Below are 25231 nucleotides of genomic sequence, written 5' to 3'. Positions count from 1 at the left end.
CCTTGTCATGGTGACCAACTCAGGGTGCCAGAGGAAGCTCCATAAGTCCTTCCCTTTATTTTTAAGCCCCTGAATCATTCTCTGATGGTGGCCATTGGTCACTGGGGACTCACTGTCCCGCCAACTCGCAGACTTCACCAGTCTCAGTGCCCAGAAGAAGGGGGCATCTCCACTGGGGAAGAGTGCCCAAGAGCCACTTCATAGGGCACTGCTTCGGTCTCTTACTGGTGCGGGGCGGTTTTGATCTTGCCTTAAGGCAGCCTGGGTTTGAAAGTGGGCACCCCTGGGGTGGCCCTTGACCCATAATGAGGACTCAGGGAGCACCTGTTGGCTTTGGTAGGACTCCTCCCCGAGCATTCCACTGACACAGCTGCTTTTCTCTCCCCTAGATTCTTCCGACGTGGAGAGACTGGAAAGGTTCTTTGACTCTGAAGACGAAGACTTTGAAATTTTGTCCCTTTGAAAAGGCTAGGCGGCGGACTCGCCTGATCTGTGTTGCGTGGGGGGTGGGGGGTGGGGAGGGAAGCCCCTCTGAGAGCCCGGCTCCGCGGTTTTCACAGGCGCTTGATGACATCCCAGTGTTTCATCCATCCCGGCGCGCACGGCCTCCGAGCAGAGGGGGCACTGCCTGCATTCGGTCCTTGGATCAAGAATGTTTTCATGGAAGCCTTAATGCTTGGAGTCAGGATCCTCAGCACAAAACACTTTTTCAGGAAATGGAGACGGTGTCGCCTCAGTGTCGAAAGGTCCCGCGTGAGCAGCGGAGCCAGGACTGGCGTGCTTCACACCGGGAGGCCAGGCCCTCCACCTCCTAACCCTCTAGGCTTTGGTTTGCTTTGGACACTGGTTCTTTTTAGTTACGCAGCGGGAGCAAAGTGGGCTGGACATCCTCAGGTCCAAGTGGGGGAAGCTGAGCCGAGCCTGTGGTACGGGAATGGCCTGGACCCTCCCACCCAGTTCACCTCCTTCTCCACAGGGGGTGCTGCTCGTGCTCCATATGCAGTGCTTTCTTGCAGACACGTGATTGTCTTTCTTTGTCTTCTTTCAGTTCTCTGCTACTCCTTCATTATTTTTAAGGGCTACCCTCGGGGGCTGGGAATTGGACTGACTGGATTTTACCATGACAAGGTTTCTCATTTAAAAAAAAAAAAAAAAGTAAAATTGGTTCTTTAAGACCACTACACACACACATTTTCTTTCTCTCTCTCTCTCTCTCTTTCTCCGCCTCCCCCTTTCCCCTTCCTTCCCTCCTTCTCTGCTTCTCTCTCTCTTACACACACACACACACACACACACACACACACACACACTTTCCAGAAAAAATTCTCCATAGTTATAGACAGTGTATTTAAACCAAGAGAAAGCAAAAAAAAAAGAAGGATTTTGCCCCTGGTATGGTGAACATGCCCCGAGGTCATATATATATTTAACGGGTAAATTTTCTGAGTGGTTGATGGTGTTATAGGAAGTGTTCAGTGTATAAAAACTCAAGGACTGCCCATCTCTTCAGTAATACTGCATCATCACAAATCTAGGACAGTACAACAGGTTGTTTTTCTAAGAGGGGGAAGAGATTAAGAAAGAATATTTCTCCCAATGAACCAAGAATCAAACACTGGCCTTTGACAGGCAAGAACATTAGCAAAAAGTCTTTGAAGTTGTGTCCTACCTTGGGCCCGGTCTCTGCCATTAGCGGTGTGAAAAGCCATGAAGGAGAAGAGATGGGCTTGAGAGTAATGCGTTGGGTGATTTGACTTCTAGTAACGGCCCACAAACAGGATTTCCTCCGTGGTTTCCGCGCTTGGTGCAGCATTAGCTGTGACGGCCCTGGCTTTATGCTAGCTTCAGCTGGAGCATTGGGAGGTTGGCTGTCCGGTGCAGGGATGGTCTTAGAAACCAACGGCAGGTCACCGTTGTGATGATCCACTTAGGCCGGCCTGGGATGTTCTCTGGGCCCTCAAAAACCGCCTGCTTGGTTTTCTTTGGCTGTTGGGTTCTATCATTGTACCCTAATCTGCACTGCTAGACCAATTCAAATCATTTTAGTCCTTAGCTGACTGGCTCTTCAGCCCCATTCAAGTATAAAGCTGCCATTTTTCCTGCAAGTGTTGTCAGTTCTTTAGGAAACATTTAAAGGGAGAGGGATTTTTGTGGACCATCTGTTAATCATGCATCTAAGGAATATGGGTGAAGAAATGGCCCTTCTCCGACAAAGAACATTTCCTATACTTCGTTCCTAGGAAAGAGAAATTGGTATTTGCCAAAATACTAAGGGCCAGCGTTGGCCACTTTTTTGACTCCCGCTTCTGTCCTGGCAAGTAAAGGAGAGTAAACTGTTAGGAAGGAAACACTTGAATATTCAGTTCTGTAATGGCAAGTGAAATGGATTCGGTGGTTTGACTCCAGTGCTGTGTGTCATGCCGAAGAGCTTCCAAGGCACCCTGCTGAAGTCGAGAAGAAGCAACTACTCCATTTCCTTTTCCTTTTCTTATCCATTCCTTGTCTTTCACATATATTTGGGGGTGGTTAAGGAGAGTGGGGATAATTCTCCATTTAGTGCTTTATGTTTTTATCTGAATAAATAACTGACAAGCTTCTTAAAAGCCCTTTGATTTCTGAAACATCACTCTGAATTCCAACTGAGATTGATTTGTCTGCCTAAAGTGGATGGCTTGGGTTGAAGATGGTTTCTTTGAGATCAAAACCTTAGCAGGAAGTGCTTTATTTAGGTGTAACTTTTTCCCTTAATGGGTGGATTTATATCCTGAATCACTGAGTCTCCATCCTCTATTTCTCTGTGGAGTGCAGCAGCACACCAAATGATAATGGGGGTGTTCTTGGGCCATTGATACTGTTGAATGATGTTGTGTTCCCCCTGCTACCAGAGTCTGACCCACGTGACAGAAAGCTGCTTGTAAAATCAAGGGAACCAGGATGACGGTGCCCCCAAATGGGGATTTTTCCCCTGTTCTTCACATTCTCTTGCCCTTACTATGTATTACGTCTCTTAACTGGGAGGAACAGTCAAGTATTCTTCATACATTCACTGACTTAATCCTATTTGGAATATTAACTCTCCATAGGGTCACAGAGTCTTCAGGCATAGAACCACCCAAAGTTGGGCATTGAACCTTTGTAGTGCTAAGTTGGTCCTGGAGTGCTAGTTAAATTGCCACTGTACAGATCCCACAAGTGTGTTATATCCCTCACTCGCTGATACTGTCTTGAAATAATGGAAATGCTTCCCCCAAGTTCAAGAAAAATGTGACAAGTTTTGTACATTGATGGCATTACATATGCAGAGAATATTCTCACCGCTTGTATGCAGGATGGTGGTTTCTGATTGGTTCTGTTCCCTGACTTTATGTTGCTGTGTCACCAACTTCTTGCAGTACCTCGTGGAGCTCATCAGTGATCAATCTGATGAATATTAATCTAGGACTGTCCAGATGGAAGAGTTCCCTCCATTCCAAATCCATGAAAGCTCTTCCAATTTTCAGTGAGTTCTTGGGTTTTTCAATCCCCTGTTTTCTGTTATCTGGATGGGTCCAAAAAAACAACCCAACTAGTGCAGAAATATATATGGCATCTTGGGTGGAACTTTTTAAAATGGAGAAGTTAATTAGGAGGTAATTGAAGTATACCTTCTTTTGAGTTCAGTGTGCCTTGAACCCTTGTCTGACAGCAGCATAAAAATGAACAAAACAGTTTGGCCTTTGACTTGTCACTATTTGGATGTGCTTTTTATGGGGAATTGAACTTTTTAAAAATTTTAGCTAATAGCCTTAAAGAATAGTTATCTAACTAGTTTATCTTGAGCTTAGGTATGTGTTGTCTCAGGTTTGGGGACATTTCTGTAGTTCATCTATATTTTACCCTGCATTCTATGTGCTTAATGAAAACTTTAGCCTAGAAAAATATAGGAAAATGATCAATATATTAATTTCTTGAATAGCAGAATGTGCAATTCATCTGCATTAAGAACTTAAAGGTTTCTAGAGAGAACCTCCTAACAGCTTGAATGTACCTTTATTCTTTAAAAAAAAAAAAAAAAAAAAACGCCTTCTGTTTCTGTGAACGCCCTCATTAAATTTGCGGTGTTGGTAGGTGGAGGACAGCTGGTTGGGAGTTGGTCTGAGCCTACTGTCTCTGGATCTGGAGATAAAAAGTTAGGCTCCTGGTACATCCATATCCTTGTTGATTGCCCTCTTAAGAGTGTGACATAGCAACAAGCTATTGGGCAAAGTAAGCTGAGCTTAGCTGATTATTGCCATTAAGTTTGGCCTTGTTCTGTAAGGCTTTTTCGGTGCGTTTGCTGTCGGTCCGGTTTGAACTCCGTCTGGTAGATGGCAACTCTAAGAATAAAACTCTGATGTCCAATAGAGACACAGAAGAGGGTTTCAGTGAAGCCTTGATGTGTTCGACTTTGTTTCCCCTCCTGCTTCTCTTGCCACTTGGGCCCTTTGCTGGGTGATGTTTTGTTTTCGGTGTTCTTCCCCTGGTAGAGCTGCATGTAAAGGAGGAAAGGGCCAAATGGGAAAGAGGAATAGAAAGCTTAAGTCTCTGTGGTTTCTCAAAAACAGGGAAGAAACATCACAGAAAGGCAAAGAAATGGGCTGCTAGGAAGGAGGATGCTGGGAAGAAACGTCACAGAAAGGCAAAGAAATGGGCTGCTAGAAAGGAGGATGCTGTTCTTTCATGCTCGTTATGTTTACTGGGTTAACCTCCGTGTCTGGAAATGGCTTAAAGGTGTTACGTCTGTTAACTGGAAACAGAACTTAGTTTCTACACGTGCTTTTAAAAAAAACGTGGCACGCCAGCAGCGTTTGTGACTGGAGTGTCGGGCTCCGGATGTGCCGTGAGTGCTTGGGGGAACCGGCCCTTTCCTGGTATGCTGTGACAGCGGCCTGGTTTCCTGTGGCTGTTGTCCCTAGCCCAGTTTTGCCGAGGGTTATCAGTGGCACATGTCAGGAACTGGGCCATCCGATAACTGTCATTGGTAAAGCCCTCCTGTAACTGTCATGCTGTGGAGGGGAGGATGCAGACAGGGTGCCTGCTGGCCCGGGCTCCTGGCTGGGTCACCTGTACTGAAGGCCAGGGAAGAAGTATTTCCCAGGTGGGGTGGGTCGCCTCCTGCAGTGAAGAACAGTGTGGAATGGAACAGCCTGGGGGGAAATCTAATCTCTGCTTCATTGCCTGACTGACTTTAACCTTCCTAGCCTCAGTTGCCTCATCTGTAAAATGATTCCGATTCTGATGACTCTTCCAGTTCTCAGTCTGTTGTGATCCTATGACTTTTTCAAAATGAAGTTTATCAGTGATGAGCATTTTGGAAAGTGGTGATCCCATTTCGGAAACCCACCCCCTCTAAAAGATGAGTGATTCTGACTCATTCCCCCCTTTCCTCCCTGTCAAGCCTTCTGGGTCTTGTCCGTCCTCCCTCCCATCTCTCTCTCCCATGCTGAGTTGAACTAATCTGCTGTTCACGGTCTTTATTACCTTGGGGACTTGGGTGGATGTGCTCCCATGACCGGCTGCCTTTTACAGCCTCATTCTGGGTGCCTGGGTCCTTGCGCCACATGCAGTGGGCATGGCTTTGGCTTTGCCCATTCGATATCCTTGCATTGCCCTGGAATTGTTTACGTTCTTGTTTGGAGAACAAGAGCCATGATCTTCAGGCCCAGAGCCTCACTTCAGAGAGATTGGGATTAGAGATGGGCTTCTGCCTTAGAAGGCCGTTGGGATCAGGCCCCGGCACTTCGTGGTGTCCCCTTGCAATCTGGAGCATCCCTTCTGATGGATTAGTGGCCCTTGGGAGGAGGGTGGAAAAGCTTTAGGTAACGATCTTTATCTTGGTCTGGGATATGGGGAGTCTTGGAATGGCTGCCAACCTTCTCTAGCCAAGTGCACCTTATTGAATGAGCTCTCTTGTTGGGGTTTGGAGGTGTGCTCTTGGACAATGAACTCCTGAGGCCTCTGTGAAAGAATTGTTTGTTCCTGAGATTAGCTGCTTAGGTCAGTGTGATGGGACTGACTAATCTGTATTGATTGAGAAAAGTAATCTGTGCTTTTCTGAACATCTTATATGTGTGCTCTTAAGATGAACAACTGTTTTCAGTTTTGTGAGAGCACAAGACTTGTTTAGGGAAAAGTCCTTTTATTGCATAATAAGGCATCACTCTTTAATACTGGTTCTGGCCCCAAGATTTGTCTTTGCAATTCAGTTAGCAATGGCAGAGAAGCAGATGGATTGTTGTTGGCGCCCTCAAATGACCAAAGCTGTGAGTATGTGCCTCTAGCTCCTCTGATGCTACAGGAAGCCTTAGTTAAGCTAAGAGGATGGTGTAGACCATTCTGGTTTCCTTTCTAGCTTTTAACTCTTGGTACTGGCAAACAGATTTTTAATAAGTGTTTTTCAGCTGACTGATTTTTGCCTCTGACAAAGCAAAAGCCAACTTCCTTCTAGAAGCTTTTTGTTTTTCCTTGTGTTCTTGAAGCCTTGCATTTCTCCACATTGCGAAAGGAAAATGTCCAGGTCTCACTTCCTTCTTAATTATCTTAGTCTTTTCATCCAGTAGAAATCTTCATTTTCACTTCTGTTCTGACTGTCTTGAGCCATGAAATCTTAAAACTGTAAGTTTAGAGATGGAAAGAACCAAAGGGAATTAGTCCAGTTGTCTCATCATTCAGAAGTGGACACAGGAGTGAAGGGGCTTGTCCTGGGAGACACAGAGTAGTACCTCTGGGAGTTGGACCTTGGAGGCTTTGGTCTTGTGAGTAGACGAGCTACGATTGCCGGTAGTGGTTTTGTGCAGAAAGCACTGCCTTCACTTCTCCAGTGCGGATGGGATGTGGGACTGTTTTGGAAGGGTTGTTTTCAGCTCTCGTGAATGGTTCTTTGTTCTTGGAGTGACAACTCTAGTTTACCTTTGGATTGTGTGAAAACCAGAGGTCTTTGCAGATAATAGTTTGCACACTTTAAAAGGGTTGTGTATGTCAAATCATCATTGACACCTGCAATATTGCAGTCTCAGAGAGGTGAGACAACAGTATTCAGGTTTAACATTTTAGTTTGTGGATTTGGCTTTTAAAGGATTCTTGAACATTACTTTTTTTTGGGGGGGGTTCTTATAAAGTAGGTGAAGTCACTTTCATTTTGTTTCTGCTAATGGCTAGTTTGTTTAGCTTTATCTGTACTTATAATTACAGTCTGAGACCGTGAGAGTTGAGAGTTTGCTTGCTTTATGTTGCAAGATACAGAGCAGATATTTTAACTTGAAATCCTTGATAGTCATGGAACAGACAAGGAAGCAGGTAAAAGAGAATGAAAGTGATGTACAGCAGATCAACCAGTTGTCCAAAACTGGCAAAGCCAGAATTGGATCCTGACCAACTCCAAGTCCACTCTTCTACCTCCCTCCATTAAGTCACTCTGTGTATGCCTTTCTACAGATTTATTTACCCAAATTCTCTTTGGAAAAAGTAGTCAGAAATAAATTTTGTAGAATATTTGGGTTCTTATTGTGAAGGGCAGATAATTATGATTTTCTTAACTGAATTATGTTAATACGGGGGGGGGATCTTCATTAAAGAAAAAGGACATTATGGAAATGAAAAAAAATGTTATTTGCTTACAGAATATGTTGTGTTCAGGGTCCAGTTGGAGTTGGTATAAATTGATGAATATGAGTTTGTATTCATACTGAAACCTTCTGACAACAGGATGTGACATTTCTTTTGAGGACGTCCTCTGAGACGCTCCCGAAGTGCAAATGAACTCGTGTTGGGCAGCACCTGGGTGACATGCTTTCCCACATCTGGAGCTTGGCTGGCTTCTTGGCCCTGTTCTCTCTGGTTTCCAAGTGAAGTTGAGCTCACCGCTTAGAGCTGGTGCATTCCCCACCCCCACCACTGTCCAGTACTGACCTTGTTTTCTGTCCTATGTCGCTGTAATATTGAACAGATGTTCACATTAGGTTCTTCAGCAGGGGGTGGGGAGGAAATTGGCCAGGAAAAGATGCAAATAACGGCCTTGTTATCCAGCCTCAAAATGGCGATTTCACATTAGGCCAAAGATTGCCATTTTTAGATAAAGAAACATTGCGATTGGAATGACCTAAGGACTTTTGTTTTAAAACTGTAACCTAGAACTTAAATTTGTGAGGTGATTGAGAGTAAAATAAGGACAGTCTATGGGATAGCTTTATAGCTTTTTGTATGTTTGTTTTGAGTTGATTTGTTTAATCAAAATCATAACCTTAGTCCCTTTTGTGCCACAATCTGATTGAACCATCTGATCACGGTCTTCATAAGTATCAAGATGAGGATCTGGGGCTTATGCTCCCAGAACACTAGGAAGATGGGGAAGTCTTCCCAGGTTCCCATATGATCCAATGAAGAGAAAATGATGGAATGGCTATCTACTATCCTCCCTGATTTCCCCATTTCGTTCCCCAAATTCTATTGCTCTTGTTATGGCCAAGAAATGACTCATGGGGGAGCCTCAGTATCCCTTCCCTCGCATGATAGACTGAGGTATCTAATCCAGATTCTTTGAACTTTTGTGCCATGGACCCTTGAGCAGTCTGGTAAAAACAGCTAGGTTTTTGTAATGTTTTTAAATTTTAAAAATGTTTTTAAATAAAATACTTAAGAAACTATAAAATCTAAAATTCATAGACCCCCTGATCTAGTCGAGCACCTCATTTTACAAATGATTTCCCACTTAAAGAGATTTAATAAATTATTTTTTTGGTGCACTCTCAGTTTTCCCTGTTCCACAAATCTTTCACTTTCCTGTCTTTCCACACCACTGTGCTTGCCTTTGGCCACCATCCTTCCAGGACCTAGGACAGCTCTGAGGGTTTTCTAAGGCACTTAGGAAACCTTAACCAGCTCAGAACTGACATCTGTCTCTACATTCTAATCTGTAAAAAATGGAAGCCCCTCGAGGGCAGATCTGGCTGAGCCCCAAGTCAATACAATTTTTTTTTAATCTGACTCTCCAGCTCCTCAAACATTTAAGTTTGTGAAGAGTGGCAGTTCACATATGATCCCCATTTCATGTGGGTTTCATTCAGTGACGGGCTGTTCTTGAGCTTGTTCTGTTCTGCAGAACCCAGAGAGAAATTGGATCCTTTTAAGCTTAATCCCATTAGACTAATTAAGTAATTAAGAGTAATCCCATTAGAACAAGTCAAGAAACTAGGTCTGTGTATATAATGCCTAGGCACATGCTTACCCAAAATCTGCTTTCACTTTGTGCCTTCACAGTGTAAAGCTTTCAGGGAGAGATGGGAGTGTGGGGGGGCAAGAATGGCAAGAGGGATGGGCCCAGTGTTGGTGAGCTTGGTTAACTCCCCCCCAAATGTGCTTTCTCTGTAATGTGATGGGTTTCCTGTCTCACCTGACTTCTTGGGACCTTTGGAAATTCTCAGCTAAATGCTTGAGGTATAAGGACAACTTCTGAGATCTTTTAGATAGCTGAGGATGGGCTCTCGTCAGCTTTGGTGAGCCTCCATTTTCTCCCGTTAGGAACATCATTCTCATACATGGTGGCTGTAGGGAATATATTTTATGAACCACATGCTATTTATAAGGTCCCTGTTCTAAAATTATGACTATGGCTTTAACATCCAGACTTCCAATCAAGTCTCAGTGGTTTGTCTGAGGGTGTTTTAAAAATAGATGTATTAAAGCCCTCGATCTTTTATGTATCTTGAGATTTGATTTTTTTTTTTTATTTTGTTTTGACATCGGGTGTCATGAGATGATTTAGGGCAGGATAAAAATCTGTTTTGTGTGTTCAAGAGACAACACATGGCAGGGGCTCAAGAAAGTTTGCAATAAGTTGAAATATAAAACCACATGAGTGAAATAGTTTGGTTTGCCTTCCACACTTACTCTTTGGAAAGAAATTTTCTTAGTCCACTTTTCCACAGAAGGTTGTTGGGTTAAAACTAGAGTAAATATAATTGGAAAGGGAGCAGGACAGCTCTCAAGTGAGAATCCTGTATTCCTGATTAATCATTCCAATATTAAGGGCAGCAGCAAATAAATGCTGCAGGCCTGTGCCTCCAACAGATCTCCAGCCTGATTCTCAGACTCTTCTTCCTAACCAAATTGAGTCAGCAGAAGCTCATTCTGCCTGGTGCTCAGCTAGCCATGGTTTCCCAGAATCCAAGAGATGGAGGAAACACGTAAGCCACGTGTGTTAGATGTATCACATATAAGGAGCACTGTGTATTGTCTTCCTAGGAGGCCCTTCTGGAGTGACGAAGGACCGGGAGAATGGGATCTCCATTTCCGCCTCTCTCTCCAGTGTAAGCCATCAGAACTGGAAAAGCCTGGTTTTTAAAAGTTTACTAACAATTCTGCATTTTCTTGGTGGAATTTTCTTGTCCCAGTTTTGTTATCTATAAAGTGGGAATAATAGCCCCTACTTATGTTAATTGATCATTCTTGTCCCAGCTCCACCTCGTGGCTTAGGCTAATTCCCAAGTTGGTAAGTCTGACCTGTTTCTACCCCAACCAACTGACTAAAAACAGGACGCTCAACTTTGTGACTGCTGGGCTGATGCCCCACTGCCCCCTCGTAACCAGAGGGGCCTTCTCATTCTGGCCTTGGCGCCATTCATGTTGAGTCATTTTGATCACATCCAACTTTATGACCCTTTTTGGGGTTTTCTGGGCAGAGATTCTGAGTGGTTTGTGCAGTTTAGTTCTTTGGCTCATTTTATAAATGAGCAAACTGAGGCAAACAGGATTCAGTGATTGGGAAGTGTCTGAGGCCATATTTGAGCTCAGGGAGAGGAGGAGTCTAATTGCTCCTGGGCTCCTTTACACTTCTCCAAAAAGGGCTCATGAATGATCTCTTTCCGCTAATACCAAAAAGCCTGGACTCCAGTGAGCCTGTAAGAAAGCTGGGCTCCAGTGATGGAGGGGCCCGAGGTGAAAGCTTGTCTGAGTCTTGAGCTAGAAGGAACCAAAATGTCTCTGGCGTGGTCTTTATTAGCCAACAGCCCGGGGATCCTTGAGGGATTCTTGGGCAGAAGTCGGCTGGAAGCACAAACGGTGGCCATCTGCACATCCACAGCGGAAAGTCCAATTTTCAGGGCTGTTTTCTGACGAGGTGAGTGTATCGGCTAAGGGGCAGAGCCCCCAGAGACAGAGTGCTGAGATTCCCAAGGAGAAGGGACTCCGATGGAAAGGCACTTCTCAGGAGCTCTACCAAAAATCGGTGTTAAAGTCCCTCTAGCTGGAGCTTCCATGAATCAAGTGCACCCAACACTAGGGCCGGCCCCAGACAACATTACCTCAGATTCCTCTCTGCTCTGGTAGCTCAGGGTCAAGGTTAGCATTAGAAATCGGCCATTTCTGGGGAAAGACTTAGTGTTCTGTGTCCAGCAAACTATTTTAAACAAGCTTACGTAAACGGGGGTGGTGATGTGCTGCCATTACAAGACGCCACGAAAGATTTGGGGCTAGTAAACATGGGTTATTTTATGTGGATAAAGCACTTGTTAAGCATTGGCTGGGTGCACTGTTCTAAAGAAAACGCTTCTTGGAAGAGTTCTGGTTGGCCCTAACATTCTCACATCTGATCTTCAAAGGTATTTAGAAATAGAGTTCTTTGCGTAAAGTTTTCTTAGTTCCAGGAAGAGTCTCCCCCCAAATTTTATTTGTTATGGATATATAAGTTGTTTTTCCAAAGATTCTCCTTCGTGGAACTTATTAAATTTTCAGATAATAGTGTTAATCACTTGCACAGCCTTATTTTTTCTTAAGGCAGGTGATAATCATCCCGAATGAGGATAGAAGGTGTGTGACAGGGGGTTACTACTATCAAGGGGCAGTTTCAGTACCAGTGGGCAGCCCATCTCAGGGGCTTGGAGAGCATTTCTTTTCCAACAAGGACCCCACAAGTACTGCTGGAACTCTGAAGGGATTGCCCCAGGTGAGAACAGGAAGAAGGAAGCAGAACAAGGTCCTGGGAATGGGCTAGCAGAAATGGCTTCAAAAGTATTTCCCCTGCGGCTGTGCAGCTGTGCAGCCAGTCACCAGAACCAAGCAGTCTGCTGGAGAAGGGAAGCAAAAGCAAATGTTCTCATCTCGGAGCGATGGGGGAGAGCACTTGGTAAGGATCAAGGGATTGTGGATGCCCTGGTGCTGTTCATCTCCCTTAACTGAGCTGTCACACTGGCAGGCCCATTGAAGCAGCAGCGTCCAAGTCCAGGTTTGGTTCTGTGGAGCTGTGGGGACCAGTTTTCCTTCGGTCTCGGCCACGAGTGAGTCTTTGGCCGGGGTCTGGAGCCTCTTCCTGTGTGGCTTTAAGGGGTTCCTGATGCCAGAAACAAACACTGATCAGTCTGTCTGGCCCTACTTGCAGACTTCTCACAGACAGCCATCGGTTCTGCTCATCCCAGTGTGGAAAGGTACCGTTCTGCCATTTAGAAAGTTGGACCAGATGATTTCGGACCCCCCAACTCCCAATGTGTCTTTGTTCCCGACCACCCTCAGGAGCCGGGCTTTCCTGGGCCGTGACTTTGTTTCAATCACTCCACGTTTCCAGGACTGGGCTTCGTGGGGCCTTTTACTACTGTAAAAGTTCTTAACAGAACCCAATTCCTGTAAACCAAAGCCAAACCTCCACACGCTAAGTTCCTGCTTAAAAAACTGGCGCACTCCCTTTCTGAGAAGAGTCGTCGGTTCACTCAGAATTCAGAGTATTGTAATCAGGCTACTTGGGACTTAATTTTTAATAAGGACACAAAAATCCGATTTCATTTGATGTCGGTGTGGGGGCCGCGTTGCCCTTTCCTGCCGACCTTGCCTGGATCTGTCAGAGGGTCCGTGAACATTCAGTCTGCAGCCGGTGCCCCCCCGGGTTCTGCCCTTGTTTCTTACTGTCCGGGCCCGTGCTTTCTGGGCATGGCCTGGAAGCAGGAAAGGTTAAGGTTTCTGGGGGCTGCCCTTCCAGAGCTGGTGCCCTAAGCAGCAGCTTGTCCCCCAAAGCAAGGGGGCGGTGTCCCTCCTTTCTGTAGCAGGGCCGTGCAGTGGTCAGAGCTCAAGCCCAAGACCTGCAGAGGTCTGTGGGCCCCTGAGCACATTAGCTCGGGGTTTCGTCACTGGCTGAAACCAGTTGGGAGCTTTTTAGTAAATGAGCCATCAGCACACGGGCTGTTGAAGGGAATCCCAACGTTCTTGTAGTTCAGGTTTGTAATTGGTACAATTACCTACAAAATGTCAAATTCTGCAACAAGACCAGATGCTGGTAGAGGGGATGGCCCGAAGAGGGCCACAGCCATGGCATTTCTGGAAATTACCGGCCACCCTGAGGTCGGCTAGCACCAGGGTCCACAAAGAAGGGGGCTGTTATCAGACTTTGAAGCCCCTGTAGTTTTTTTTTTTTTTTCCTTTAAAAGGGGGAAAAAGTGAAAGGTTAGTCTTGATTTCATCCTTAAAACTATCACCTGCTGAATTTAGTTGTGACAAAATTTTAATAAATTTATAAAATAGATTTTTATTATATATTAAATTAATAAAATAAAAATTTAAAAATAAAATTATGTAATAAAATATAATTTAAAAATGGTTCCCATAGTGGACTCCTCACCCTAACAGGCCTTTTGTGGGCCCTGGACACTTCACTGCCTGCAGGGGCCAAAGGTGAAGCCCAATATCCCAATGAGGAGCTAGGAACCAGGGGATAACAGGTCAGCTCGGGGCCAGCCCCTGGTTCTCCTCACAGTCCAAGTCTTTTCACATTAATTTCCAACTTAACAGCCTGATGGGGTTTGCACACAACAGTGGGAGATTTTCCATTGAAAATGCCTGTGGTCTTGGTCCCCAGCCCTGCTTGGCCCAGCACTGCCCTGACTGACCAGAGGCTTTCTGGAGGAGGTAAAAAGGTGCTGGTTCCTGAGCCCGTTACCCAAGTCGGCAAACTTCAGAAAAGCTGTCGCTAAGGTAGCAGTGTCCTGCAATATCCGCTTCCACCCTTGGGAAATCTGAACAAATTATGTGTTTGTGTGTGTCCATCATAAACTGCAACATGTGGATGGTTGAAAAGGAGCACTCCTTATTCAAAGGGGATCCCTGTCGTTCCTAAAGGAAAGGAACCATCTCCTTCCCCATGGGGGATCCCGTTGCAGTGGCCAGCTTTGAGTTCCTCCCTTCTAATTGTGGCTCCATTACCTCAAGCCATTTTCTTCCTCCCTAGTTTTCAACCCAGAGTCAAGGAGAGTGTTTCATATTCAGGCAGAATAAGCCAGCCTCAGTGCAGGGCACATGGAACAATGAGGAGTTTCAGGGGCATCAGTAGCCACCCTTCTCACCAAAAGCTGCCTGATGAGTTTCTTGAATGTCCAGTCACTGCAATGTTTGGCTAGCTTCCTACTGAATGCCAGTCACGGCATCTCTCCTGCTTGCCAACTCAATTTCTCTTTTCTCTACCCCTGCTGAGAGAATCGTGAAGAAATAACCCTTGACCTTGAACCCTTGACAAGTTTTCAGCCTAGCATGAAGATGTCCATCCCCAATAATTAACATTTCCTGAATCCTAATGATTTCCCTGTGAGCCACGGATCCCAGCTTTCTCCTCACTTTTCAGATACAGATACAGGTCACAGAGGTGACCTAATGTCACTTGGCCAAGGCCAGCTCTCCCACCGTTCCCAAGAGTCCTGCAGGCTGCTCTCCTCCCTCGTGTGGACAGTACGTTTCAAGTCACTTTTCATTCTACTTAAGAAATCTGGCCCTGCTGGCGCGTTCCCAGTGGAGACAGGTGGTTGTGACTGACACTACCTAATAGCAGCATTCAGGTGCTTCTCCTTCCAATTTAGGGTTTAAGGGTCCTCATTTTGACAAAGGGGCAGGACACATTAAGTTTCTCACAGCTATTTTCCCAATTGATTATACATTTTTACTGAAAAGAATTGTTTGTAGGTCTTCCTGTTGTTTCTATTTTAATAGAAAGGATGAATTTTAAATGAGGACACCAGAATGGAAAGTTAAGACAGCTGAGTTTTTCCAAAAGAACACCATTACATTTCAGGTTAACAGTGGGGCTGAAGTCGGCCTAGATGATTATGCACATTTAGTACCAATCCTAAAAAACAAACAAACACATCAAATAATTCATTTATTTTTGCTGATATTTCTATGATTCCATTTAAAAATAAGGCTGAAAAAGGAAACTGTAGGGTTAAAAAGAAAGGACAATGGGTTTTCTCTAGTCCTAGAAAAGGGACAAAATCTGAAATTATTCTTCTGGCTCTGCAAAAACCTCTTTCCCATCCACTGGCCTGAAAGGTGATTCTGGTTTCCCGAGGCGGCTGCGGCCCCCAATGCCTTGGTCCCTTTCCGCCTCCCAGACACACCGTTTCCTTCCAGGGCTGGGCCGAGGCGCTCTCCCGCTCCCTGTGTGCCAGAGGGACGGCAGCCGGCTCTATTTCCACAACTCGCCCATGGGCCTCTCCTGGACCATCTGGATCGTCTCTTCAGCGAGGGAGTAAATCTCTCTGTGTAAGTCTTCTATGCTTTGGGAAGCATCGATGGTCTGATTCCCGGCCAGGATGTGAAGAAGCAAAGAAGAAATGGGGTTAGATTTTCCCAAAAGGACGGTCCAGAGCGGGGGTTGGGAGGGGAACACCCCCAGGAAAGGAGCCAGAGTCGCTCACTGAGTCGGGGGCTCCCTAGTCCATCATGCTCTGGCAGAAGAAATACCTTCAGGGTGGGAGGAGACTAAAATAGCCCCGCCCTCCCCAGCACCCCGTGCTCTCAGGCCTCTGGGCGAAAGGCCTGAACCACAGACACGCCCCCGGACCACAAGGTCACAGAAGGAACCAGGACAGGGAACCTTGTCCTGGGAACAAGATATTGCTCCCCTCTGCATGCTTCACACACAAATATGAGAGAGTCTATAGTTTACACATTCACGTGATAGACGGCATTTTCCAGGTGGGGAGTGGAATCTAGGAAAGAGGTCAGGGCTTGATAGAACGTCCGGGGAGTCCTACACATGGAGACCTAACGAGATCACCGAGCATTGACCCCTGGGGGGACCCACTCAGGACAGAGACGAGAAGGACGGTGGGACAGAAGGCTGCAAGGAGGCTGAGAAAAGGGCAGGAGTCCACAATTAGAACCCGCCAGCCCCCTGGGAACAAGCCGTCTCCCCCAAGGTGGGTGGTTGGCAGCCAGACGGAAGGAGGTGGGGAGGACACGGGCCGAGGAGGTTCCCGTTAAGTGTCGGCTGTAACAGGGAACAAGGGGGGCTGGATGGGGTTGAAGGGAGAGCTTCTTGTTTTGTTAATGCCAAGGAGCGGGCGCACTCACGGACAGGATGGCCGGGTACCCCCATGAGAGCGGGGAAGCCGCGGCCCGAGGGAAAGGGGGAGAAGCGGCCACTCAGACCGGAGGGCGGCCGGCCCCCTGTCCCCCGCTCACCTTCCAGTTCAAGGAGTCGTCTTTCATTAGCTGGTAGAAGCGCTGCAAGGCTTTCTCCTGGAAGGCGTTGTTCTCGTAGCGCTCGGTGCCGAAGTTGCCCCGTTTGGCGGCTTCCAGGGAGCTCAGCTGGAGGAAGAGGATCAGGTCCGGCTTCGGGAGCCCCACATCGGGCTGCTTGCACCAGTTGAGTGAAAAATTCTGGCGAGAAAGGGAAAACCCAGAAATCCCCACAGACACAGGGCCTGGGCCTTTTAATCCAAAAGAGAAGCCAGGGAGGGACGCTTCCCTGGGAAAGTCACATTTTTATGACTGATAGAGACTTCTATCAAACAGACAGGTCCCCCTCGAGCCCTAATTCTTTGAAGAGGGCTGCCATTCAGCCATTCTAGGCTTATCATCCTAGTATCTGGTTATCTAACAGCCAAAATATTGTGCAAGAAAAACCGGAGCAAAAGGGGGAAAGTGAGAAAGAAAAAAAAAAAGCAAATCAAAAAAGGTGAAAATGCTCTGCTGTGATCCACCTTCTATCTCATCTCTTTGGAGGTACATGGCTCTTTCTACCCCAAGTCTTGGAATTCCCTTGAATCACCTCATTTGAACCTGCTTCCTTTACACCTTTTTTCTCTGGTTATTTTAACGTTCCTGTCCTTTTGTTCTTCCGAATTAATTTAGGATTTTTCTAACTCAATAAATAAGTTTTTAGTAATTTAATTGGACTGACTTTGAAAAGATTAGTTAGGTAAAACTGACATTTTAGAAATAAGGTGTTTTACATTTCTGTTCACATAGTTCCAGTGTCTGTTTTGGTAGTCTGCATGGGATTGCTGACACATGGTGGAGGAGCTTTATTTTTTTCACTGTGGATTAAATCTCTTTCTCTTTGTCAGAGATGGTTACTACCCCTGTTTTTTTTTTTACATATTACATTCTACTCCTGCCCTTTATTTTATCATATCTCTCATCTTCATAATGTTTCCTAAAAGCAACATATTACTGAAATCAGATTTTTAATCAGCTATCCACTCCGTTTTACAGGTAATTTGTCCCATTCTCATTCTGAACTACAATTACTTAGGTGTTTTCCTTCTTCCCATTTTTCCTCCCTAAGCTTCTCACCCATGAGTACTTTGACTGTCCCCTCTAGGCCCCGTCTCAGGCAGTTCTCAGGAAGCTCCCGGCCTGCCCAGCCCAGCTTCCTCGCCCCAGGCCGGTCCCTCCGTCTCTACAGGGAGTGTGTGTGTGGGGGGGGTTATGTCCCAATGTCCCCCAGCCGGGGCACTCACCTCCTTGGCGCTGGTGAAGGCCACGCCGGAGAAGGCGTACCTGTCTACCACGAGGGTGATTCCTTGGCTTAGCTTCTCCTTGATCAGCGGTCTAGATGACAAAGAAGGAAGAGAGGGCTCACTTTCTGTGGCAAATGTCCGCACGGACGCCCGGAGGAGGGCACCCTGAAGGGGATTATGGACAAGTCTTGGGGGAGGGGCTGCCGGGTCCAGGCGGCCCAGGCCCAGATCCGAGGCCTTTGGAAGGCCCGGATCCAGACTAATGCGCAGAACAGGACATGAGCTCTCCTGAAGCTGCGGCCCAAACAGGGCCCGCCAGTCCAGCACAACACCGGGGGGAGGGGGAGAAGGTCCCTGGGCCTTACACCTGCTCCCAGCGGTTTGCGGAGAAGAGGAGATGCACCGTGTGGTCCTCCATGTTGCTCTTCTTCTCCAGGTAGGCACTCAGCAGCTTGCCGATTTCTGTGGATCTGTCTGCCAGGAAGAGAATCGGGGAGAAGGGAGCTCAGCCAGGCCCAGGCCGCCGGACGGACTCTGCCCCGACAGGCCCTGCTCCAACGGTACCAGCCTTGGGAGCCGCCACGAGAACGTGGGAGACAGGGGGAAGGGTTAACTCAGGTGTGGGAAAAGCGGCCGAGCCGTGGGCGGTCAGGCCAGGGATCGTCCTCTCCGTGAGCAGGTCGTCCTGAGCGCCTGGCGAGGTTCGAGGCACTGAAAAGCAACACGCGCTCTGGTGCTCCGTCCCAGAATCTTCCCCTCCACGTGGACACACACACACACACACACACACACACACTCTCACACACTCGCAATACACTCACACACACTCACAGACACAATACACACATGTGCGCACACACATACTCACCACACACACATACACAGTACGCTCACACACTCACACATACAGCACACACACAGACAGACACACACTCTCCCCACAAAACAACAAAGGCGAAACCTGGCACAAAACGAACGGTACAAATAAAAGATATACCATTTTTAACAGCCAAGCCTGGCCCCGTAGGAGAGATGGGAGGAGACCCCTCCTGAAACTTCTTGGTCTGCAAAGTCAGATTGTTTAATAATGTGGATTAGTTTTGCGAGATCGTTTTCCTTCTTTCCGGCCCTGTACTATAGGGGACGGCCTGCGGAAGGGAGTGGCGGGCGGGCCATAATCATGAATGAGAAACCAGAGGTTTCTGGGAGATGCCCGAGGACCATAAAAGAGGGCCCGGCCTCGGGAGAGACACATCCGATGGGAATTCACAATTCTGAATCTGAGAACTCTGGCTCATACACTCACACACACTCACAGATACAATACACTCCCATATACACACAATACATTCACACACACACTCGTTCACACAATACATTCACATACACAATACACACATGCGCGCACACACATACTCACCACACACCACTCCCATCCCGCCCGCACTCCCTTCCGCAGCCGTCCCCTATAGTCAGGGCCGGAAAGAAAGAAAACCATCTCGCACTCAACACTTCCACAAAGCTCTCTACGCGTGGCAGCTCAGGCCGGCAGGGAGCAGGTGATCTCACGGGCAGGCGGCGTCCACGCAGGAAGGCTGCCCTTTACCAGAGCCACCCCGAGCACAGAGCTGGCTTGCAAGGGATCCTCAGGCCTTCCCGACCGAATGCTGAAGCTGAAGGAGAGGAAGAGTCCGGGACCACCCCAAGGTTTCACAGCAAGGGAGGCTGGCAGTACAGCGGAGGCTTCAGGAGGCGGGAGAAGGCAGCAGGGAGAGTCTGACCATATGGAAAGCAGCCACAGTGAGGACAGAACCATAAATATATGCCCCCCACCCCCTCCCCCCTCCCTGACTGACTCCAGATTCCTCTGCAGAGCTCGACATTAAAAGGCCTGAGTCAAGCCTGGGGAGCCATTTTGTTCATGGTCTAAGGATAAGCCCAGAAAGGCTCATTCTGTGAGAGACAATTTTTTTGCTTTAGAGAGGCTGTAATTTCTATTCCTGTTCAGTGTGAACCCCAACTAATAACACCGTAATTACTTGAAAGACTGATGTAAATATGTGTGTACATACACATAGTAATTAAATGTGCCCATATTTGGTGCCTTCCTTTGATCATAGACTGAATTCCAGCCAAACTTTCCAGAATCTGGCGGCTCCTAAACAAAAGGGGGGCACGGAAAGGGTGGGAAGGTCGTGTTCACAGTGCACCTGCCTCGGCATATCTGCTATGACAAAGGGCTGGGCACAGTGGCATGTACAGCACCGAAAGCCAGATTTCTCCTAGGGGTCTATTCCAACATCTCTCTTTGGAAAGGCCTAAGGCCCAAGGGTCTGACCCGGCTCCCACAGTCTACCAGGGGAAGGGAGTGGAGGGTCTCACAGGACCCCCAGCAGTAGCGCTACAGCGCCTGCGCGGAGCCCTCCGGGGATGGAGCAGCCCATCCTCCACTGGCACAGCCCTGTTGGGGAGTCTTTCCTTCCACGGAAGGTCACTGCCCTCCTGGTTCTGTCTCTCTCTGCTGATACTTTCCATCCTCTCCCTGGCCCGCCTCCCTCTCTGTAAATTATCTGAGGATGGAGGAAGGAGAAGAAAGGGTTAAGACCGGAAGGGGAGAATGCATTTCGCTCCTTCACAGAGATGCACGGGCGGGGACGCGGCTCATTTTGCTCAGTTGCTGGTCCCCTTTCCACAACTGCGCTCTCTGGGAAGTGAAGGATGGACCAAAATCTAAAATCAGGGAGATGAAACCATGCGGGGAGCGGGGATTCCAGGGAAACGAATGTGCTGCCCTCCTGCCAGAGGCGGGAGGCGGCGGGGAAAAAGGGCGCCAGGACCCAGCATCCTCTCCGGGCTGGCACCTGTGGGCGTTCACCTTCCTGGGCCATTTCCTGTGCTGCAGGAGGAAGCTCCAGCGCTCCGAGGCAGCCCCGAGGTGCCCGAGCCCCAGGAGCCTGCCTTCTCAGGGGGGCTGGGCTGCAGGAGCTTGTTCTCCTAGGGGCGGTTACTCTAGGAGTCTGTTTTCTTGGAGGGCTGCCCCCGCCCCCAGGAGCGGGTTTCTGGGCTTTGGGAGCACGGTTTCTCCAGGGGGCTGCTCCCTAGGAGCTTGTTCTCCTAGGGGCGATGACTCTAGGAGTCTCTTTTCCTGGAGGGCTGCCCCCCCCTGCCCCCAGGAGCGGGTTTCTGGGCTTTGGGAACACGGTTTCTCCAGGGGGCTGCTCCCTAGCAGCTTGTTCTCTTAGGGGCGGTGACTCTAGGAGTCTGTTTTCCTGGAGGGCGCGCATGTAGGGGTTTCTGGGCTTTGGGAACACGGTTTCTCCAGGGGGCTGCTCCCTAGGAGCTTGTTCTCTTAGGGGCGATGACTCTAGGAGTCTCTTTTCCTGGAGGGCTGCCCCCCCCTGCCCCCAGGAACGGGTTTCTGGGCTTTGGGAACACGGTTTCTCCAGGGGGCTGCTCCCTAGCAGCTTGTTCTCTTAGGGGCGGTGACTCTAGGAGTCTGTTTTCCTGGAGGGCGCGCATGTAGGGGTTTCTGGGCTTTGGGAACACGGTTTCTCCAGGGGGCTGCCCTCTAGGAGCTTGTTTACTTGGGGAGGGGGTCTGCGCTCCAGGAGCTGCTTTTCTGAGGGCTGAGGAGGCAGATCCCAGGGACAGCCGCCACTTGGCGGTCTGCCCAGCGCCTTGGCTCCCTTCGCTTCTCTGCGCCTCCCAACAACCCTGCGGCGGGAGCCATTACTATTCCCAACTGACCACGGCGGAAGCCACTCAACTACCTACTGGCAGCCCCGGAGCTAGAACGCGAGTCTCCCTCTCCCCCACGTGAGGAAGGCCTCGGACCAATCACGGCCCTGGTGGGCGTGGCTCTGCCCCTCCTCCTTCTCATTACCGCCTAATACGCAGGCGCGGTATCTCCCGCCCCGCCTCTCTCCAGGCCTGGCTCTGCCCCCTACCCGGGAATCGGAGAAGTTCTGCACGGTGTCCCGACTCCAGCAGCGTCGTCACGAGCTTCCGGCACTGGGTAGTCTTCCCAGCGCGATCCATGCCTTCCAACACGATGAGGGCACCACGCCGTCCCGCCATGGCCTCACGGCTGTGTCTTTAGCTCAGGGACGTCTGTCCTTCCCGCCAAATAGCAATCGCCTGACGAAGGGGCGGGGCGAAGGGAATGCACATGCTCAGTGTTCTGCAGGCGCTTGGGGGTCGGTGGGGGGTAGGTATCATTGACTTCGCGCATGCTCACGACTCCTGCTCCTCCCCTCCCCTGCCTCCTAAGGGGGGGGGTGAGCTGAGAGAGTCGGCACATTGTGCACATGCTCGGTCCCTCCTTTCTCGCCTTGGGCGCTTAAGGTTTGAGAGCCCGGGGATGCAAAGGACAAGTAGATTGTGCGCATGCTCCCTCCCTGAGCCCCGGGGTCACCCAGAGGGAGTTGGCGAAAGTGGCTCCAGAGCTTTGGAAACGTGAGGGTGCATTTCCGTGCTGCCCCGCCGCCTTCCCCTTCCCCCTCCCGGACGTCTCTTTGCTTAACCGAGACAGAAAAAGATAGCCCCTCAGAGGCGGCGGAAACGCCCCAGGTGGGGGCAGCTGCGGACATCGTGTCCCAAATGCGGTGACTTCCGGGAGCCGGTCAGGGAGCCGGGCGGCGGGGTCACCTGGCAAGCCGAAGAACAGGGCCTGCCTTCAGGGAGCTCCCCTCTAATGGGGGCCGGCCCGCAAAAGGAGCGGCAGGGCGGGATGGAGGGGCCAGAGCCCGGTGGCAAACGAGCCTCTAGCCCTCGGCGGCGGTGCCCCCGTGGTCCCCTCCCTCCCCTCACTTCCGCTGCACGGAGCGGCCATCCAACCTTGGCCTGAGCACGAGTTGCGAAGCCTCTAATGGGCAGATGGTCCATCCTAGATTACAGCCGCCCTTTAGTGTCTCCTTATTAGCGCCCTCGGGGCCCGACACCGGGGGTGGGAAGTCCTACCTCCTCTTCCAGATGGCAGCAAATACTTGGGGAAGCTTTGGGATCTTCCAACTCTTCTCCAACCTCAACTGCTTTGCATCTGAAGAGAGGGCAGAAGCTTCCTTACTTGCAGACACTGTTAGGAGCATTGCCGGCTCGACCCGGTTCCACGTAGTCTTGCTCTTGCCATGGACCCTGATTGGTAAAGAAAAGGACTTTTTGCACAGTAAATCAAACGTTAGACTAAGCTCAGGATGTGTAGGTCAGGCAGTCGGTCAAAAAGCGGTTCTACAGCATTTTTCAAAGAGTTGGGGATGTTGGTCATTTTTAAAGAGTCCGGATTATACGCCTGCCTCAAATCCAATTCCTGAGCAAAGAGCTCCTGGCCCTCGAGTAACTCGTAGGCTACTTGGGGAGGCCCCAGATCAAGGTGTAATTGCTTACCCCAGGAGTGTCAAACTCAAATAGAAACTGGGGCTGCTGATCCCCACGTAAAGGTCCTTCCCGGCCTCTCGTGGCCAGTTTTAAAATGTAAATTATTTCTGAATTTTTAGTTACTTTGTTAAATATTTCCCAGCTACATTTTAGTCTGGTTTGCTGCACTTGGGAGTGTTGCTTTGACTGGTGGGCCTCATGTTTGGCACTTCCGGCTAACGTCAATTGGAAGGAGTTGAGAATTGAAGGATTATAATGATTTTTGCTCTATTTCTGAAGTATTTTTTATTCCCCATGTTTCCCTTCACAGCGCTTAAATAGCTATGCTATGAAGGGACCGATATTTTAGCTAGAACGCACACAGATGCTACTCTATTGTAACAGCAGAGGTGTAGATACACACAGGATAAACTGAGGAGACGCTGGAGGTGAGTCATGAGTTTTGGAAGGAGGGGAAGGATGCTGGCAGAAAATGGAAATTGAGCTGAATTCAGGGAGAATCAGAGGAATAAGAAAGACTGGGGAGCTTGGGAAGGCTAGGGAAGCCTGGAGTTTGAATCACAAAAGAACGAGACAGCCTCGAGCCCAAATGCTAAAAGAACCCACGCTACCCTCCTTCCCCTCAGCCCAGGTGGGGGGCGGGTGGAGGGAAAAGGGGAAAAGGCTGCCGAGCAGCTAAGCTCCAGCAGGTGGCAGCAGAGTAGTCCAGCCCGGGAGGCTCCTGAGATGCCCAGAGAATGGAGAGCAGGGCCGGGCAGTGCCCACAGCTGTCTGCGGACCTCCACGACACGCCACCTCCCAGCTCTGGGCATGTTCCCTTGTCTCCCCTGCCTGGGATGCCCTCCCTCCTCACGTGGGCCTCCTGGCTTCCCCAGCTTCCTAAAAGCTGACATCTCACCTTCCCCAGAAAATCCTTTTCTGGCCTCCCTAAGTTCCAGGGCCTTTCCTCTGTTGATAATCTCCAATTTCTCCTGCCAGCGACTTCCTTGTACAGAATTGCTTGCACGTTGCTCTCCTCTCCTTTAGAGTTCAAGCTCCTTGAAAACAGGATCTGTCTTTTGCCCTTCTTTGTACCCCTAGCACTCAGCTCAATGTTTGCCACACAGTCGGTGCTTAATAAAGGTTTACTGTCTCTGACTGATATTAGATATTTAAACAGCAATGACCCAAGGAAGATTCTATCTGGGATAAAGTCTGAGTGTTATCCTAGCTACCTTGGGGTGGGCCTTCCACTTGCTCTCCCTAATCAGAGGTATTCCTTAAATAAGCAGAGCAATTGAAGTCAAGTATCTAGTAAGTACCTGCTGTATACCGGCCAAAGGAAGAAGTGCGTCCCAGCCCTACACAAACACACAAAAAAAGGAAGAGAGAATGTCTGATCTGATGGATGGCAAATGACCACTATTACTCAATGGTAAGAATACAAAATGGTCAGCTGGAAAAGATTGGCTGGAGTCATATTTTAAAGGGGTTTAAACACCAAACAAAAGGTTTGTATTCCATTCTAAGCAGGGAAAGAGAGCCGGCTGCACCTTCTTGAATAGCAGTGGGATATGGTCCGAAGCGTACTTTGGAAATAGGGATTGGGCAGCTGTGGAATCTGGATTAGAGAGGAGAGAAGCAGGATGCAGGGAGAACCAATCAGGTCATTGCAATAGTCAAGTTGAGGGGTGATGAGATTCTGGACTAGAATGGTGGTGCTTTGAGTAGAGAGAAGGGACTAGATGTAAGAGATGTTTTAAAGGAAAAAGGATTAAGACCTGGTGACTAATTAGCGATGAGGGATGAGGGAGAGTGAAGAGTTGGGGGGGACTGACAAACCTGGCTGATTGTGATGTTATGCCACAGTTGTCTTTAACTGTCCTGACTCAGTTTCCCTGCACTAGTTTCTCTTGTCTCCGTTTCTTTAACTGTTCTTTGTCAATCCCCTCAGTTGTAAAGCCCCCCCTCTGGTCCATTACTGAGGACCAATTACTCTAAGGTTATAAATTGTTAGCCCAAGCAAGATAAACAAGAGAGTAGGCCTTCTGACTCTTTTCTGTCCTCAAGAATTTACAATATCCCTCTAAAATATTCCAAGATATTTCACTGACATCTTTATCTCTGTGTATTCAGATATCCTGTCT

The 25231-nt window shown here is 48.6% G+C and overlaps 2 protein-coding genes and 1 long non-coding RNA gene across 5 annotated transcripts in view; 1 reads left to right on the top strand and 2 right to left on the bottom strand.

Annotated features, from left to right (window-relative positions):
- The window catches only part of ATG4B (autophagy related 4B cysteine peptidase), a 36377-nt gene extending 33774 nt beyond the window's left edge, over window positions 1-2603 (top strand). For both annotated transcript variants that reach the window (XM_051991678.1, XM_051991679.1), the window contains exon 13: window positions 390-2603. In XM_051991678.1, the coding sequence (XP_051847638.1) occupies window positions 390-463 (74 nt within the window). In that variant the 3' untranslated portion in view covers window positions 464-2603. The remainder of the gene's footprint in view (window positions 1-389) is intronic.
- Window positions 1201-13488, bottom strand: LOC127558345 (uncharacterized). The gene is made up of 2 exons (XR_007952768.1): window positions 13236-13488; window positions 1201-12935 (listed from the first exon to the last, which is right to left on the bottom strand). It is a non-coding gene; the product is annotated as an uncharacterized LOC127558345 (long non-coding RNA).
- Window positions 13489-14335: 847 nt separating this feature from the next.
- On the bottom strand, window positions 14336-21897 carry DTYMK (deoxythymidylate kinase). 2 transcript variants are annotated; one of them, XR_007952767.1, is made up of 6 exons: window positions 21680-21897; window positions 18098-18206; window positions 17733-17823; window positions 16450-16647; window positions 15381-15559; window positions 14336-15109 (listed from the first exon to the last, which is right to left on the bottom strand). XR_007952767.1 is itself a non-coding variant. In XM_051991677.1 (5 exons), exons 1-5 carry the CDS (start codon window positions 21807-21809, stop codon window positions 15449-15451), a joined length of 639 nt encoding a protein of 212 aa, XP_051847637.1. In that variant the 5' UTR covers window positions 21810-21897; the 3' UTR covers window positions 15130-15448. The 2 variants fall into 2 exon arrangements, 1 of the variants encoding a protein (XP_051847637.1); XM_051991677.1 differs by lacking the exon at window positions 14336-15109 and having other exon boundaries at window positions 15130-15559.
- Between the last annotated feature and the right edge of the window lie 3334 nt (window positions 21898-25231).

Source organism: Antechinus flavipes, chromosome 3, assembly GCF_016432865.1.
Source record: "Antechinus flavipes isolate AdamAnt ecotype Samford, QLD, Australia chromosome 3, AdamAnt_v2, whole genome shotgun sequence".
In the NCBI taxonomy this organism is placed as follows: Eukaryota; Metazoa; Chordata; class Mammalia; order Dasyuromorphia; family Dasyuridae; genus Antechinus; species Antechinus flavipes.
This window is presented reverse-complemented; position numbering and strand designations above follow the sequence as displayed.